General features: G+C 41.8%; 1 protein-coding gene across 7 annotated transcripts in view; it reads right to left on the bottom strand.

Moving 5' to 3' along the window:
- Window positions 1–19,093, bottom strand: part of grik5 (glutamate receptor, ionotropic, kainate 5) — a 112,032-nt gene that overhangs the window by 61,347 nt on the left and 31,592 nt on the right. For all 7 annotated transcript variants that reach the window (XR_013973414.1, XR_013973415.1, XR_013973416.1 and 4 more), the window contains exon 2: window positions 194–355. Coding sequence is in view for 2 of the 7 variants with exons in the window: in XM_080896690.1 (XP_080752816.1) it covers window positions 194–305 (112 nt within the window). In the remaining 5 variants the exon portion in view is untranslated. The remainder of the gene's footprint in view (window positions 1–193; window positions 356–19,093) is intronic.

The following is a 19,093-nucleotide window of genomic DNA, read 5'->3' as shown; positions in this document are numbered from 1 at the left end:
GTGGTGCCGATTGACAGCATCCTTCGAATAGCTCAGAAATACTGAGAAAACAATAGAATTTGTGTAATTTCCACATATAGAGAACAACAATATAGAACAACAAAAAAGAAGAAGAAGAAGAAGAAGTAGTGTGTCTTTGATGAGAGTTGTTTGACCCCTTTATGTGGATATGGCAGGACAGGTGGCCACTCACCCATGCGGACAGAGGAGAGCAGAGGGGCCTGAGTGAGGGAGCGTGGCGGCATGGTGACTAGCAGGAAGGAGAGGAAGTGTATTGACAGCAGCAGTGCTGGCAGAGCCGGCATCTTCTACTGCTCCTCATGGAGAATGGTCTGCTGGCTGCCTGTACCGCCACCTGCAGGAGCGGAGGAATACACGACATGTTACTTCACAAAAAAAAAAAATCACTGTCCTGGCTTTAAAGAGGTCTCTCTTCAAATTGTCATGATTTAGCTCATCTTCAATTTGCACTGTCAGATTCCCACGGAGTGGAAGCACCTGTAATTCGACAGCACATACAATAAAAAATCAGCTATGAAGATGTTCACTGTCACTTCACAAGGCAGCCCAGTCCTATGCATACAGCCTGTCTAATCATAAAATACAGTACACACAGCTCTATTCACGTCTCCTGTGGAAAGGCTGCCGTTTAGAAGTGACAGGATGCATCCTTGAAGGGATCTCCAGAGGCAGTTCAAAGAAAACATCACAGCTGACACGCAAGATGTCACGCAGTCAGTCATGCACATCCTTATTGTACATACACACATATATACACAAGCGCAAACAAATGCAAACACACAGATATGTCAATACGCTAGAAACACAGAGTTCATGACAAAGACAACTGCCTTGAACAGTGTATGTATATTCCTTACACCCCCACTACACAAGATACGCATTTACGTGTTTTTTTTGTAACCTAACCTCCATCACAACCTTCAAACAGACACACAAACACAAAGAAAGAAACGGAGCTCAGCTGAGCTCCAGTGGTGCTAAGCAGCTCTCTCCAGGAGTGACACATCCTTGCTCTGACTGACAACATGACAAGGCGGTGTGAAAGAATGGAGAGATGAAGGGAGGGATGAAGACAGAGGAGAGGGGAAGGAGTGCTGTGTGACAGCCAGGCTAGGGGGAGGGGGAGGGGGGTGTTGGTGAGGAGGTTATGGTGGTAGAGGGTGTTGACTTGGGATTGTTTCAAGCATCTCGTTCACTGGTCTGAGGTCTTGACAGACAGCAGGGACACTCAGGTTCAGGACCTTGAATTGACCCTTGCAGCTGAGAACGGGGGCTGATGGATTCATAGGGGCTGACCTGAGACCCTGACGAATGCATGCAGGGGTGAGCTGGTATTATTGGAGCATACACTGTGTCTGCATCAAAGACACAGATCACGAGGATTGTCTTTGTTGAATAAAAACGCCTCCACCCTCTGTCCTTTTTTTTAATAGCCATATTCACTTTGAGATGTCCATGTTATCTTTGTTTTTTTACCTCACTCACCTTTCCAACACTCGTTTGACTTTGATGTTTAAAGAACATCAAAAAAATCTGCAACCCTCTGCTTTGAATCTATCTTCACAGTCTTCTGAACCAGCCACACTTCCCCTTTCCTCTGCTTTTTCTTTGCTCTTTATGCAATAACCGACCTCCCATTCATCCTGCCTGACTTTACATGTCTCGCAATCGAAGGGTGGGCAAATGTGCGCGTCAACATGTTTGTAATACTAATAACATACACCATACCATGCAGATGGCTGTGCCGCTCTCATTATGGTCGCTGTAGTTCAAAGTGAACAGAGGCAGAGCTTATGCGAGGCCATCTGTATGTGTGACACAACATAGAATAAGAGGCACAATATGGGAGCAATTTTCCATCTCATTGTTTTCTATAAATCATTCCTGTTCAACACAGTGTGTCACGGCAAAGATGGAAACTAGTAAGTAGTTCACCAACAGTTTAAAGTTCCTCCTTGTCATCATGTTTGTGTGCACGAATTCAAAGTTGAGCGCACAACGAGCTCAGCGTGGCACACTGCTGTAACGCAACTGTGTGTGGTGCTGCAAGTACTCCATTTTGCTGGCTTTTACTATTGTATTCTGTTTGCTTGCCGTACCAGTGGTTTCCTTCTCAATTTACTCTTCACCAAATTGTGTGTGTGCACGTGTGCGTGTCCCTGTGTTTATTCCAGTGCAAGTATGAGCGTGCGCTTTCCTCGTGTGCGTGATGGGGTATTGATCGAGGCCAGCCGAAGTGGCGGGCCCTCAGGTGCAGTCAATCAAAACAATGGGGAACCTATCATGGGAGCGCTGCATTTCACAGGAGCCATTTGATTGGCTATTACCAAGAAGCAGATTGCCCTGATGACGAATAAGATCCGAACTGAGGCTATGCCTTCATCAGTGATGGGGAGGAACTGGTGCTATTTCATTGTTATTGAGAGCTATTGACAGCATTGGACAGAGAAGATTATAGTTTCTGTACTCCAAGGAGAGGAATAGTGGGAGTGAGGAAGAAGATGGAAATCTGCGATAGAAGTAGAATAAGAGGAGAATAAGAGAAAAAAATCAAACCGAGGGAATAGGCTTGTGACGATGAGGGAATAAAAGAGCAAAATTGAATACAGAGAGAAGAGATTGGAAAGTGTCTCTGCAGGAGGAGACGCAGAGGAGTATAGAGACAGAAAGGCAGCGGTGAAAAAGTATATTTCCTCAAGGACTGTACTCAGGTATCAATCTGAAGTACTTCCAATTTTCTCAAGTATTTTTTAATCTAAGTTACTTCATACTTGCACTATATTTAAAGGGAAATGTGTGTTTTTCCTTTCACTACATGTGTTTGACATCAAATAGTTTGTTTTTAAGGAATATAATTATCAAACAAAATGTGTAACACACTGTAAAACAAATATGACTCATTGCTGTAGAATAAGCTCCCAACATTAAAGTGGGTATTTTTAATTATCTCACCTAACCGCACCATTAAAATTCTACTCACACTGTATGTCAAAAACTAGTCTCTAATGTGGTGCATATAATAAAATATATTCTATCATACATAAAAGGTCATTTTTGCATATGGTTACTATTTCCCAAAGACAAAAGAAGTAGAAAAAAACGACAAAGAGTCATATGTCTCATGTACCACTAATGCAGCCTCTTTTTTGCTAGTTTTTTATACAGCAAAATGTTTATTTTTAGAATTACAGTTGTGTAAAAAAGACAGAAAGATAACAAGAAAAGATTTACTGGATGGTAATGCTAAACCACCAAGAAGATTCATGGATGTAATGAAGAAGGACATTCAGAGGGTTGATGTGACAGAAGAGCATGCTAGTGATAGGGTGAGATGAAGGCACCCTACTGTGGGGACCTCTAAAGGGAGTGCCTGAAAGATAAAAAAGACGAAGAGGCCAGTCGTGAAAAATAAAAAATTTCATAGCTGCAGTTCTGTAGCAAACTAAGTACACTCTTATTGAGTCTACAGGAATTAGGATAGTAAGCAGCAGCCCTTTGTCACCGATCAAAGCATTCAGGTGAGTGTTAACACAGAGCCACAATCTTAAAGAGAGTGGACATCACAGAAAATTCACTCCAAGGTCATAATGTGCAATCTTCAGAGAAACAGCAAAAAAGCCCAAAAGCTACAGCTCAGACTCTACAGGCCTCAGTGAGCATGTTAACAGTTAGAGCTGACAGTACAATAAGACCAAGACTGAACAAGTGTGGTTGTTTGGAAGGGTTACCTGAGCAAGCTTCTTCTTTCTGAAAAGGACATGGCAGCACGGCACAGATTTGCAAAGTTGGATCTGAACAAACCACAAAATTTCTGGAACAATTGGACAGCCAAGACCAAAGTGGAAGATGTTTAACCGTAATCCACAGCACCACCACCGTCGGCAGAAACAAAACACAGCACCTTAACAAAAACACTTCATACCAATTAGCAGGCACAGTTGTGTAGGGCTGATGATTTTGGCTTGTTTTGCAGCCACGGGACCTCTGTACCTTACCGTCATTGATTCAACCACGAACTCCTCTGAATGCCAAAATGTTCTAAAGTCATATGAGCGACCGTAACAGCTAAAACTCAGCCGAATTTAAATCTTGGCTCACACAAACAGATACCGTCAAATCACACAGACCTGAATTAATGTAAAAATAGTTACAATGAATTCAAGCTATTGCTGCGATAAGTGATTCTAAGAGCTACAGAAGGATGTACTTAGATTTTCAAAGACCTGCACAGAGTCCAGTGAAAACTTACATGATTGTATATTAAATGTTAAAAATGCCAAAGGTTTTCTTACATTTCTTTTCCATATTAGAATTTTGGTTTTTTACTGACAATATATGAGTGATATTACAATAGTCAATAATCAGCAGTGAAACACTGTCACATTACCAACAAGTCTGATTACTGTCTGACATTATAAACAGCTTTATGTTTAATAATCCAGAGGAGAAAAACAGTGATCAAAACTAAGGTCACCAGTTCTAGTTATTGTGGATGTAGCTTATACAGCGCTATTTTATAGGTGTGCAGCAGTAACATTTATACAAACAATTCAATACATTTAAACTTATAAACACCTAATTCAAACACATAAATTCATGTTTTAAATCCCTCTTTTTGTTTCTATTGTTTCAAGTGCATTTTATGTTAGTAATGTTAGGTGCAACATACAATTCACTGCCGGGCGATAGAAATCCAGAGAAAACAGTATAAACCTGTATTTTAGCACTCATGGTTTTCTAGGAAATTCTGATTATCATTGCAACAATACATTTTACCTATGATGGTTTTGCCGCAATAACTGTGGCATGAAATTCTGGGTCTGAGCACCTCTTCCATCACTGCAGGTGAACGAAAGAAAATAAGCGGCTGCAACGCAGCAGAATAGGATGAGGGGAATTTGGTGAGACACACAGTCAGAAAGAAATAGAGAGCAAATGTTGAGAGACTATTGCCGTGTTTAATTTGCGAGGGCTGTGTTTCTGGCGGCCGTACCAGCTCCACTGCTACAGTAGTACATGGATGAGTCCCTGTAGTAGTCGGGTGTCAGTCTGCAGGGAGCTGAAGCAGCAAGAGGGCCGAGCAGAGCCAGACTAGTCTGAGCTGTAGAGAAAACACTGCTTCAAGCTCCCCTAGCTCGCTTTCATTCTGCACCCTGCTGTAAGTCACCCCACATGCTGGCACCGCTGACAAATACACAAAAGCTAAAATATATAAATATCCTGACTTTCTGTGTGCATGTGTGTGTTTGTGCATGTGTGCAGGACAGTGTATAAAAGAGAGAGAGAGAGGGAAAATGGAGAGTTTGAGTGGACGTTCATTCCAGTTGGAGATTTAGTTGTTTGGTGCATGCATTCATCTTACTGTGTGTGTGTGTCTGTCTGAAAACATATGCATATTTGTGTGTGCTTCTTTTTGTTTGTGTGTAAATGCTGCAGACTTGGCGGCTCGCTTATAGTGTCTGCAGAGCCTATTATGAAAGAGAAAACCGTAAAATCAGAGATCTTAATTATCTAGAGAGAGCACGGGGGAGAAGGGGTGGGTGGGTGTATGGAGAGAATCAGAAAACGAGGGAATGCTATCTCGCCTCGCACCCCCAGGCAGATGAAGAGAAGATGAACAGAGACTAAGGCAAAGAAAGCGGGATGAGCGATAGCAGGGGAGGAGTTGGGGGGAAAAATAGAGGAATGCAAAGAAAGAGAAAAAGAAATCAGACGGAGAAATACAGCTTGAGGGGGGGGGAGAGGAGAAGGAGAAGGGTTTCAGCAGGGGGTGGGCTGGCGAATGATTTGTTTTTCCCCTTCTGCCTCTTTGTATGACACAAGAAAATCTGACAGTTATCATAATGGAAGGATGAATCATTCCTATAATTGAATTTGCAAGTGGAACGGCTTCAGTGACTGTGGATTTAAGGAGACTGTACCGCCAGCCATTATGGGACACAAGTGCTATTTTGCTCATTTTTCTCACAATTAACAGTCACTGCTGACTAGAGCCGGCCGGTTTGCAGACAGCTGGGCTAGCGTGCCTGAATGAGCGCGGTCAGGCCATTTCAGAGCATTCGTTAACCCCAGGACAGCAAAAATGAGCCGAGTGGTCGGTCTAGTTAATGTGTGTGTGTTTGTGTGCATGTGTGTGTGTGAGTAGTTTGTGTACAGTGGGGGTGGAAAAGTACTAGGGACCCTTCACTTTGGCCCTCTTGGCAGAATTATGTCTTGAGCTCTTTGTGTCGCATCTAATATCAAAGCAGAAGCACATGTTCTTGGTCGCATTGACTCAGCATTTTGGCTTTGGACCCCTTCACTTTACCTTGGATGCACCTCTCTAATCTCCCCATTTCTGACTTTCTCTTCTAGCTTAGCTTTGTCCTTCTCTCTCTTCCTCTTTTCAGAAATGCACTTTTCTTTCTAAGGATTTTAACATCATCGTTGCCATTCCTTTCAAACTTAGGCTGAAGATTTCAAGGTGAAGTTGAACATTTTGAGAAACCATGATTTATTCATGTGACGCTGCCTACCAGTGAGCCGTCTATCTGAAGTTTGATTTTTGAAAATGTTTACTTGACTGGAGAATGGTGGATAAAAGGTTATATTAGTTTGGCCACACAGAATAACAAAGAGTGAGCCTTCCACTCATATTTTAAAACTACTCCAAATGCAAAGTAAACCTTACAAAGGCAGTGGGCACAATAACATGAACAGCTATAGTAAATCATTCAAATTTGAAATAGTGCAGAAATAAAAGTGACGGTGCTAAATATTTGTTTTATGCTAAGAGTTTCTCTCATTTGAGATCAACATTGCAAACTGCAATCTGAAAAAAATGTGTTAAATCAACCCTATCATTAGAGCTTCTGCAAAAACATCAACTTCTGCTAACATCTTTAAAACCCTTTTTTTACAAGGCAACTGAAACCCCACAGTCTGAGGCGAAGGATCGACCGGGCTTACAGGTTTTAAAAAGCAAACACTTATTTCGTCATTGCATTGATGAAATCTCTGAACTCCTGCAGCTTCCTGTAAGAAAGCCATTCATGATGCTGCAATTGAAAGGGCACGGTTCATCCTGCACCGTTAACACATGACTGTCCAAATTTGTGACAGGCAATTCTGTGCTGACAGTCTCTGAGAAAGGCAACTTCATTTTCTGCAGATCTTTAATCAATCTTGATAATCCCTTCTGAGAATAAATGCCAAACCACTGCAGGATCCAGCAAATCGAGTGTTGATTTTTCGCAATTTCCTTTGACTGTAAATGGATTTTGGGCTGTCGATCAGAAAAAACGAAAAAGTTGAAGATGTTACCCCAGCTTCTGTTAAATGTGAAGGCAACAAATAATCAAGCAGATTGGCAAAAAGAAAGCAAAACAAGCCCTCATCATCATCATCATCATCATCATCACTATTCCACTAGCAGGATTTACTGCATGGCTTTCTTGACTGCATCAGGTATTTCCACTATTGTGGCCAACGCAAGTCACTCAGATACTTCCATATATTTCGTATGTCTCCACCTTGTCCTCTTTCAGCAGTGCTGCAGACACTTTGAGCTCTCATTTTCACCTTCTCCTCTCTCTCTGCTTTCTCCCACATCCCTGTATCTCCTCTCCCTCAGCCTCGATCTGTTTTGTCTCATCTTCAGGAACACTCTATACCCCTGTCTCTTTACTGACCCCTCTCTTCTCGTTCCCCATCTTAGCTCTCAGCGGTCTCTTCAATCTCGACAGTGCACTTTCTCTGTTACAGCCTCTCCTTTCCCCCTCACCCATCTCCCCCCTCTCTCTCCCTCTCTGTTCATTGAACATGGATAAATTCTTCCCAGTGTTCTCCTTGACAAAGAGGCCCTCAGTCGGTGACACCGCCTGCTTGGGGAACCACCGTGCTCCTGTGACACTGTCACATCTGAGTATGTCACACACAAACGTACACACAGGCACCCGAAAGCTGCACGCACATGCCCAAACTCTCAAACAAAACTCTGTGTGTGTGTGTGTGTGTGTGTGTGTGTGTGTGTGTGTGTGTGTGTGTGTGTGTGTGTGTGTGTGTGTGTGTGTGTGTGTTTGCTTGCTCACGCGTAAGTGCGTCATTTGATTTGTTTTTTCTTTGTCCGAGTTCCAATGCGCGTCTTCGTTTTATTTGTTTGCATGCGCCAGCAGCAAGTTTACATTTCAGCCCTCCTGCATGCATATGTACCACCTGCTGTTCAGATCAGAGCCAAGGCATGTGTGCACGCGTGAGTTTGTGTGTGTGTGACATTCAGTTCACTGCTTTCACCACAAACGATGCAAAAAGATGCGCGGCTCACTGTATCCAGTTGTCGGTGCAGTTCCCACTTGTTGCAACTGTGGCTTATGTAAGCACAGCACTTTAATCACAATTAGGGAGCTCTCCTTGAACTCACTCGCCCCCTGGCTTGTTTGGAGAGCTAAAATTTGCGTTCAGAGCAAAGCCTTGGAATGTATAAGAGTGATATTATTGCGCAGGGCACTGCGAAGAGAACAATGTCTGAGTAAGAATAGAGCGCTGTCAGTTTAAATCAGTGGAGGCTATTGGGTGGACGTCAGAGTGGATATAAAATCTTTTCGCTTTCATCATAAACTGATTTTACGTGTTTAGTTATAGGAATTTATGTAAGTGTGTCCCCATCATTGAGGTAGAAATGTCTTGAGCGTTGAATTTTTATTAACTGTTATAATTTTGTGCTATTTTTATAGTAGTTGCCTTTTCCACAACTGCTGCTCCTTACTGCACAGCCGGCCATCCACGGAGGAGGGATGTCTTTTTTGGATTGCTTCTCCTGAGGATTCTTTTCATTGTTCTTTTTGCTCATGTGCTAAAGGATTTTTTTTTCCCTCTATATGCGTGTGTGTGTGTGTCAGTAGTATTTTTTTCTTAGAGAGCTGTGCGAGCACCACAGTCAGCATGTAAACCCATTGAGATATTTGTATGTCATGACAGTTTAATACAAATAAAGCTGATTTAGCATAAGTTGAGCTGATGCAGTGTCGCGAAGATGTCGTATTAACACGGAGATGTTGATGCATGTAACATTATGTACAGCCAGCGAAAGTGTGTTGCATCACAAAAGCATATCAGAGTTATAAATGTTGTGTGTCTGACTGAGAGGATATTACTTTAAAATTACAACGTGCGGCGAACATGAAATAGAAATCGGAAATGGCCCGGCTACGTGCGGTGAGACAGACAAAGGTGGTGCGTTTGCCCATCGCACTGCCACAGCTCTGCGATGAACCGCTGAACCGACTCCACGCAGCTCTCCCACTTAGACACCCACGCACCGCGCTCACTCTCTCGCTAACTCATGCACAAACACACACAACACACAAGATTTACAAAAACACATCCAACACATTCACCTTCACGCACACACACACACATCCAACACAGGTTGAGGATAAAATGACTCAGATGGCATTCAGTCTCTGTCTCTCTCTCTCTCCGTTTCTCGCTCTCTCATTGTCAGGTTTTGCTACCGTGGCAACAGAGTCGAGGATGAGAGGAGGAGGAGGGGGGGAGTGCGAAGGAGAGGAAAAGAGAGAAGCGAGGAAAAGTGATGGAACAAGTAAATGAGAGATCGGGGAGTCAGAGACCACTGGTCGTGTGAAGCGGGGCTTTGCTTTGCTGCTGCAGTGTGTGTGTGTGGTTGTGTGTGTGCGCATGTGTGTGAGAGAGAGAGAGAGAGAGAGAGTGTGAGAGAGAGAAAGAGAGTAATTACGCTCTAGTAGTGAGAGGCAGAAACAGAAAGAATGTGTTTCTAGTACGTGACCAGGAACAAGAGTGCACATTGTGTTCGACTCAGGTGTGTGTAGTATATATATGACCGGGACTTGCTGCATGTCCACTCAGATGCTTGTGTAATTTTGTCTCACACAGCTAAATCTAAAATTGGTCGTGTGAGATCAGGACAAGCCGTCGTACTCTCATCGCCGACAGAAAGCAACCAGGAGGAGAGGAGAAAGCTAAAACAGAAAAAGAAGAGGGAAAAGTCAAAGGGGAAACCAAGTGCTGCAAAAGTGCTCTTGTGATTCAAGTTTACATGTGGGGCTTCTGGTTTGTGTTTTCGTCTGTACTAATTTGCTCTGCAGAAAGCAGCATGCTCAAATTTGGTTTGTTTTTCAGCTGCCCCGGGCAAGAGACAAATTCTCTCTGACTGCACTTCGCAGACTCGGTTCAGGATCTGAAAAGGATTCACTTGCATCTATGCAAAGTAACTATGCAAATACCCACATATGTAGGGCAAGCCAGTGTTCCCATTCAGGACAGGAATGATCGTGCTCTCTTACAAGGTCCAAGTATCGATGTGGAACGCCAGGGTTAAAATCCTGTAAGAAAGCAAACTCTTACATCATGCTTTTTCAGCCACCTCTTTCATTTAAAGCATTTTACAAAGAAATCTGTGAGAATTTTATTTCTTTGCCCAGGAAAAAAGAAGCATGTGCCTGGACTTGTAATAAATGAACAAGACTTGAATCATCTCAAAGTTAGATGAAGGGCATTTTTTTAATCACTGCTGGTATTATGAAAGACTTTCAAACAGCCTGTAAGGCAATGTAAAAACATCTTCGGTTTCCATGAAATGTCTTCCTGTGACATTTAACATTTTACAGCCTTTGACTTGATCGTTTAAACGATCACAGAAGGGGGAGACTTTAAATTTAGCAAGAGCGCAAGAACGGCAATTAATCAGAAACTTCCATTTGTCCTAGTACTTCCCAACCAGCTCCACATCCTTGTAGAATCAAAGCTTTTTTTGTTTCGCCACATATTTACTTGTTTAGCTCATTATTTTAATATATTTAGAAGCAGGCACTGCGCTATGAATAAAAAATAATCAGATTTAACAAAGACAAATGCAGTAATTATCTGTCGTCTTATCTTCATGATTTTCTTTTCTGTCCGACATTGTTTTCGAGTTGCGTTGAGAGTTTGTGCCTGAGGATAAGTGAATGAAAAATACATTTTTTACTTTTGAAGCTGCTGCTAAAATAGCTGAGAACTTTGCATTAGCGCCAGATGGTGAATATAAGCCGTGAATAATGCCATGCGACTCGAGACATCGCCAATCTGTGTTGACTCAGCGACAATCTGAAGTCTGCGCCTTAAAAGATAATACTGACTGTGGCCTTAGTGTTACCAAAGTGGGAAAAATCTCGCTGTCGCCAAAACCTGAGTCTAAAAATACCACCTCTGAAATAAAGGCAAAAATGAAATGACTCAACTTTTTATCCCCAAATGTGCTTAGATAACTGAAAAAAAGCTGGTGGCTGTATTGGATTACATAATTGATCAAGTTCTTTATGAGCCATTTCATTTAAAAGAAAAACAACTGCACCATCCATTTTAAAAAGGTCACAGAAGCGATTGGATAACACAATGAAGCCCTGAGGGACTTTTTTTCATCGTGTCTCCTGCTGGAAAACACATGGGTATGGATAGAGCTCCTGACCTTGGGTGATGTTATTCCTTCTCTCCCATGTTGTCTTTCTTTCTGCAGCCAGAACAGTGAAAATGCCAGGAAAATACTTTTTAATAATAATGTCCTTTGTCAGATTGTGGCATAGAAAATGCTACGTAGCTGCTACGTAGGCAACACAAAAAATAATGACTTTTCAGTATTCAGTTTGCGCCATAAATTATCCTTTTAATCAAGTGATTTTACCCTTTTTTTGTTATTTTATTCTACAAGCCTAACAGCCCATAAATACATTAATATGTGTACTTACTGACCATAAAAACTGCTTTCATCTGACCATATTTTATTATGCTAATCCTGAGGCTGTGTATGTACTATGACTACTTGCTCCAGATTCTAATTGTTCAATATGAATTGAAACTTGGTATTATGTGAATTGCTCGGATTGATATTGCTGAGCTGGTTAATCATCTGCAATACATAATAATCGCATTGAATTAGGCATGTAATTACGTTTTCAAATTTGTGGTCTAACCGGGGGCTAATGGTCGATATTTATAAAAATTTGATTCTCCTAATAATAATCTTTTTGCCTGAATGTATTGTGAGTGTCCTGAACATGTTGTACAATTCTAACACCCATGACTGAGTCTAAAATTGGTCATCTCCATTCAAGACGAGACATCACACTATTAGGTCTGACAGGAACTGACTGGGGAGGGGGAGAGGGGGGGAGAGGGGCGGAGATTCAGCAAAATACTGAAATATGGAGTGACTGGACACTTTCAAAACATTGGTGTGCATCCGTTTTGCATAAACAGCTCTTTATTTGTGTATCCATCTGTGCTAAATGCATTACCGACTGCAGCATTCTGCACTTTGTTTTCAGATGCCCCAAGCAGGAGGCATTTTCAGTACCTCTCAGACCCAGCTGGGAAACAAAAAAGGACGCCACACTCAGAGCAAAAGTGAAGATATTTTGAGGATTCATCCACTTATGTTGTGTGCTACGGTGCGTTGGAAACAGCTTTTTAGGCATCAGGTTTCAGCAGTGTTACATAATAAATGTGCAAAGTATTTGAGGCAATGCAAGGTTTTTAGTTAAACAAATATAATATGTTCTATATATTAATTATATGATGAAATAAATATTAGCAGTAGGAAAAAGTAATTTCCACCAAGGCTAAAAATGCCTCCACAGCATGCACAAATTGAGTCTCTAGATCTGCAAGGAAACAGTACGTAGAGCTGAATTAGCTTGTGATGTTTTCTTGAGAGCATCAGGGCCATGGTTCCCAGTTTTTCTTCTTCTTAATGTAATTTGCAAAGATAGGATGCAAAATGTCTCATTCTGTTTCCTATTTTATCTTGTAATATTCTCTGAACCAGCAACTCCCACCTGACCCTGTCCACAGGGAGGTACACCAGAGCTAAGACAGACCAATCACACTTGTATTCACAACTACAACTAATTTACAGTCACCATTTAAACTAACAGGGATTTCTTTGGACTATCTGGGTAAGCCAGAGCACTCAAAAAGAACCCACATAGACATGCAAACTCCAGAAAGACTCATAGAAAGGCCCCAGCCAGCTGGTGGATACGGACCATAGACCTTCTTGCTATGAGGCAACATTGCAACCAACAGTAATAAAGAAGTAAGTGAATAATCGTTCTAAAAGTCCTGGTTGCTAATAGACAACCAGGACTTCACGTCTAAATTTTCACTAGATTGCAGATTGCATTCAACTGTTCTGTTTTCTTATCCTTAATTCAAGAGTTCAATCCTATATACTGGTGACTGCTATAGGACAAACAACTCTGGCTGCCATTTGTTTTATTGTCTTAAGTGTCATTTTAGGACACTTAAGACTAACATCAGCTGGCATAATGTTAGCTTATAACCAGGCGTTGCTGTTGTTCAGCAACAACTGAGGGGAGGGTCATGTCTAATCTGTTGTCAATAAGTAACAACATTGGAAATTAGTGTGCATAAATAGTGTTTACCCATATGGAAAAGAAATAGTAAAACCATATATGATTTACTCATGAAAGTGGCCACTTTCTCATTACTTTCATATATTTTTTTAGTAAGTATCCAAAACATACAAGTTTCATTATATAATTTTTCAAGGGATCTTATATGTGTTTTCACTCTCGTATGCTTTTCATACAAGACAGATACAAACTTATATATTTATATATATATCTTTTCCATATGGGTATGCTCATTTTCATGTGTTAGAGCCCTGATGCCAAGTCAGGAGAGGCTTGAGGTGAGGTGGAAGAGGATGACATTTTAATACGATGTCAGTAGCGTTGTCTCTTTCCTTCATGTTTTCACCTCATTGGTAATGGCGGCCCCTTTTCTGAAAATAAAATATACAGGGAGTGCAGAATTATTAGGCAAATGAGTATTTTGTCCACATCATCCTCTTCATGCATGTTGTCTTACTCCAAGCTGTATAGGCTCGAAAGCCTACTACCAATTAAGCATATTAGGTGATGTGCATCTCTGTAATGAGAAGGGGTGTGGTCTAATGACATCAACACCCTATATCAGGTGTGCATAATTATTAGGCAACGTCCTTTCCTTTGGCAAAATGGGTCAAAAGAAGGACTTGACAGGCTCAGAAAAGTCAAAAATAGTGAGATATCTTGCAGAGGGATGCAGCAGTCTCAAAATTGCAAAGCTTCTGAAGCGTGATCATCGAACAATCAAGCGTTTCATTCAAAATAGTCAACAGGGTCACAAGAAGCGTGTGGAAAAACCAAGGCGCAAAATAACTGCCCATGAACTGAGAAAAGTCAAGCGTGCAGCTGCCAAGATGCCACTTGCCACCAGTTTGGCCATATTTCAGAGCTGCAACATCACTGGAGTGCCCAAAAGCACAAGGTGTGCAATACTCAGAGACATGGCCAAGGTAAGAAAGGCTGAAAGACGACCACCACTGAACAAGACACACAAGCTGAAACGTCAAGACTGGGCCAAGAAATATCTCAAGACTGGTTTTTCTAAGGTTTTATGGACTGATGAAATGAGAGTGAGTCTTGATGGGCCAGATGGATGGGCCCGTGGCTGGATTGGTAAAGGGCAGAGAGCTCCAGTCCGACTCAGACGCCAGCAAGGTGGAGGTGGAGTACTGGTTTGGGCTGGTATCATCAAAGATGAGCTTGTGGGGCCTTTTCGGGTTGAGGATGGAGTCAAGCTCAACTCCCAGTCCTACTGCCAGTTTCTGGAAGACACCTTCTTCAAGCAGTGGTACAGGAAGAAGTCTGCATCCTTCAAGAAAAACATGATTTTCATGCAGGACAATGCTCCATCACACGCGTCCAAGTACTCCACAGCGTGGCTGGCAAGAAAGGGTATAAAAGAAGTAAAACTAATGACATGGCCACCTTGTTCACCTGATCTGAACCCATTGAGAACCTGTGGTCCATCATCAAATGTGAGATTTACAAGGAGGGAAAACAGTACACCTCTCTGAACAGTGTCTGGGAGGCTGTGGTTGCTGCTGCACGCAATGTTGATGGTGAACAGATCAAAACACTGACAGAATCCATGGATGGCAGGCTTTTGAGTGTCCTTAGGTGGCTATATTGGTCGCTGATTTGTTTTTGTTTTGTTTTTGAATGTCAGAAATGTATATTTGTGAATGTGGAGATGTTATATTGGTTTCACTGGTAAAAATAAATAATTGAAATGGGTATATATTGGTTTTTTGTTAAGTTGCCTAATAATTATGCACAGTAATAGTCACCTGCACACACAGATATCCCCCTAAAATAGCTAAAACTAAAAACAAACTAAAAACTACTTCCAAAAACATTCAGCTTTGATATTAATGAGTTTTTTGGGTTCATTGAGAACATGGTTGTTGTTCAATAATAAAATGATTCCTCAAAAATACAACTTGCCTAATAATTCTGCACTCCCTGTAGGTATGATCATTCATATCTTAGGTCTGAAGATGCAGGCATGAATTTTAATGTCCCTCCACAGCACACTAACACCTTTGAGTTCTCTTATCTCTGGACGTCTGCTGCAGCTTTGGTGTACTATGTATATGGCTGGTCTCTAGCCACACACATAAAACACGATTAGGCGAGATGTCGATATCCATCTCAGCCACTGTATTCAAGGTGGCGCCGCAATATGGCAACGTGGCAGCTTTCACAATTTCACAATCCCCAATTATGGAGATTTTTTTATGGATTAATGGATTCATTCTAAGTTGATAGAATGCATCAATTTGTTGGTAGATGTCATTGCACGCTAGTCCATGTCTGTTTATGAATACATTATTCTTTTATTCTCTCAAATAACATCACAAAACAAACGACTGTACCTTTAAGTAATCCTGTCAACAAACAGACAAACAGCACCAATCACATAACCTCTTCACCGGAAAAAGTGAAGTCTATGATCAACAGCAGAAAAAAAAAAATTCTATTTAGAAATCAAAAACATAACACTGCTGTAAAAAGGCTTTTTTTATTTATGTGCCTCGTGGTCAGATAGAATGCCAGATGAATCTGTTATCGATGTTTTTGGCTGCTGAGAATGTGTTTTGGAGAAGCAAACTGCTAACTTCAATGCATATTTCATCTAAACATGGGTATAATGGGATTCTAATCAAGGTCAGATGGAAAGCACAAGAGGCCAGAGGTCTGACGCAGAACAACAGCTCACATGATCAAAAACATTATATCTTACAAATGATGAATAATTTCTCAATATTTGGACATGGGTTCTGTCTTTAAGTTAATATTTAATGTGCCTCACCAGCGGGACGAATTTGCTCTTCAAACCATCTCCACAGCAGAGTGGCTGCCTCTGAATCCAGCCAGAGAATACACAAAGAAAAGAAAGCGCCTCTGTGCTTATCTGCAGCAGAAATGCAGGTCACATTCAGACTGTGTGTTTGTGCAAGTGTCTCCATGACCAGAGTGTAACCTTCACAAGGTTAATTAAGTGATTCATTTTGTCATTCAGTGGTCAAACAGCGCTGCACTACATTCTGCTCAGCTTTCTCATGCTAAATTGTTGGTTATCCCTCTATGCTAATAGATCATAGCATATGCTAAAAGCAATGTCGGTTAGGATATTTATGCAAGAGCACCATATTTAATGCGGGATTAGCATTTGTTTGCTCCATTGTTCAGTAAATCAGTACCAGGCACTGGTGAGTGGATGCATAATACATTAAGTTAGCCCATGGTACATTAGCCTTAGAAGTTCCACAGCTTACTACAGAATTATGAATCTCCACATTCATTGTTTATAAGGTTTACAACTGGCAACTCAAATTAGAATCACTCATTCATGTTACTTGATCTAGGTCAGGTTAAACTTAATTATGCATGAGAAATGTGTTTACTCAATTGCTTATTTATCTGAATTACTACTCGTGGTGTACTATCACCGCTGTCACGCCTAACAGCTGTATCTTCCCACGTTTGAATACAAATTAAATGACATGAATTAAAAGCATGAGGTATGAGGATGAAAGTGATGTAATATGTGCTCTAACGCACAGTCCCACAATATAATTTAATTGACAGTATTTATGCATCGTACGTGCTCCACGCTATGCCAGCGGCAATTATGATAACACGTACATGCGGTTTGTTAGTAATGATGCATGCATTTTGCTAGTATGTAAAGAAATCATATAATTACGCTGCTTGCATGCAGGGCTCATAGCACAGTTAGAGTTATGCATGTGCAGTATTCGTGTCTGTGCAGAACACAAATGTCACAGTCTCTCTCTCTATTAGATCAGCACCATATATCAAAAGCTTTTCTACTGTCAAAGCAGCTGCTGCTGCATTAGGCTCTGCAATCATCATGGCCATGTCCAAAAACTGCCAGAGAGAAAATAAACCCACTCTCTGTTTCCATAATAATCCATAAAAGAGTGGACACAAAACACCACCGAACACTGTTATAGGCGATGGAAAAGAGATACTTTTAATTGAATTGCCCATATTAGCATTTTAACTGCATTGTACGTCTTACACTTTGTTGCTGTCCATGCTGCAGTGGTGATTATAGCGGAGCATGGCTCAGAATCTGGCAAAAACAAACTGCACTGTGCTTTTGAAAGCGGCACTTTTGATATCCTGCATGTCTGAGATAAATGTAAAACAATATAAAATGACACCAGGGAAGACGGGTTGCTGCAGTTCCTGAATTTACTCGTCTGTTTTATTGCCAGTGTGTTCACGTTGGCGCGTCTGGTCAAAAACAAATTCCCCCCGAAGAAGAAGAACTAGGGTGTGATTTGAAAGTTGCCCTACATTTGGCTCACTTGCTTTCAAATGCAGCCTGTCAAGCCACACCGTGTGCTGCGGCACTGCTCAGTCCACCTGCCTGCCCGATGGCCATTCGCTTGGTCAGGTGAGTTATTGCCAAGACTGCTGTTTAAACACCCCCTCTAAACTACACACACACACACACACACACACACACACACACACACACACACACACACACACACACACACACACACACTAAGTTGTCCATTAGTGTGACTGTCAGCCAAGCGTGCAATCAATATACTCCCCCTCTGACAGCGTGCACATATGTGATGGAAGGCAAAAAAGGAGGGGAAGAGGAGGACGGGAAGGGTAGAGAGGAGATGTTGGAAGGTGACTAGGGAGAAACGGGGCAGAAAGGGTGGGTAGTGGGAGGGGCGTTAGCAGTGGGGTGTGCGTGGGGCTCAGGGGCAGCGGTTGAGGGAACGGGAGGAAAAGAGAGATGACAAGAAAAATGTCCTGAGCCCGGAGACACACAACACAGAGCAGCAAAACATAACAAAACACAGAGATAGAGAGAGTGTGGGAGTAGGAGATGGAGGACAGAGATGAGGAGTGGCAGAGCAGAGGAGAGATGGAAAATAGAGGGAAAAAAAGACAAAATTAGTGTGTGTATGAGAGAGAGAGAGAGAAAAATGTAGAGGGTTTGTGGGTGGATAAGGAGAATGCTATATATAATGGCAGAGGTTCAGGAATAGATCAGAATGATTGTGTTTTGTGATTACCTAACACTGCAAACAGCAGCAGCCACCAGCTGACATCAAAGACCACACACACACACACACACACACACAAATAACCTAAATATGCACACACACAGTCAGTGACACACATACACACGGGAAAAGTAACACTGGCACACACAAGCCTCCAAACCTCATCTTCATGCTAAACTGAACTAACTCTCCACTAAAGGGCTTCTGTCGTCTGGTCTGGATTGATAACACTACGCGCTCACAAACACAAACACTCGGGCACAAACACATTCCCACCGTACTACGAGCACATCTCATATACATAAAAAGATTCATAATCGCATATAAACACACAGACATGGCTGCATTGTAAACACCCCATCCAAGTAGCCATGCTACTCTCCTGCCACACATGCAGAAATAAGAAAGAAGAAAAAAGGCTTGGAGGAATACTTGTGGGATATTTTCACAAAGTGTGCTAGTTTTGTTTAGTTGACAGCAATCAGCTGCAATATTAAACCCACTGACAGGTGGAGATAACAGTGTCGCTCTTCTTGAGACAATCTACTGTTCCCTTAGGAAGCTTTGGGTCTTTGAACGTATGCAGACGTTACTCAGACTCAT

Source organism: Rhamphochromis sp. 'chilingali', assembly GCF_963969265.1.
Source record: "Rhamphochromis sp. 'chilingali' genome assembly, chromosome: 11".
Classification (NCBI taxonomy): Eukaryota; Metazoa; Chordata; class Actinopteri; order Cichliformes; family Cichlidae; genus Rhamphochromis; species Rhamphochromis sp. 'chilingali'.
This window is presented reverse-complemented; position numbering and strand designations above follow the sequence as displayed.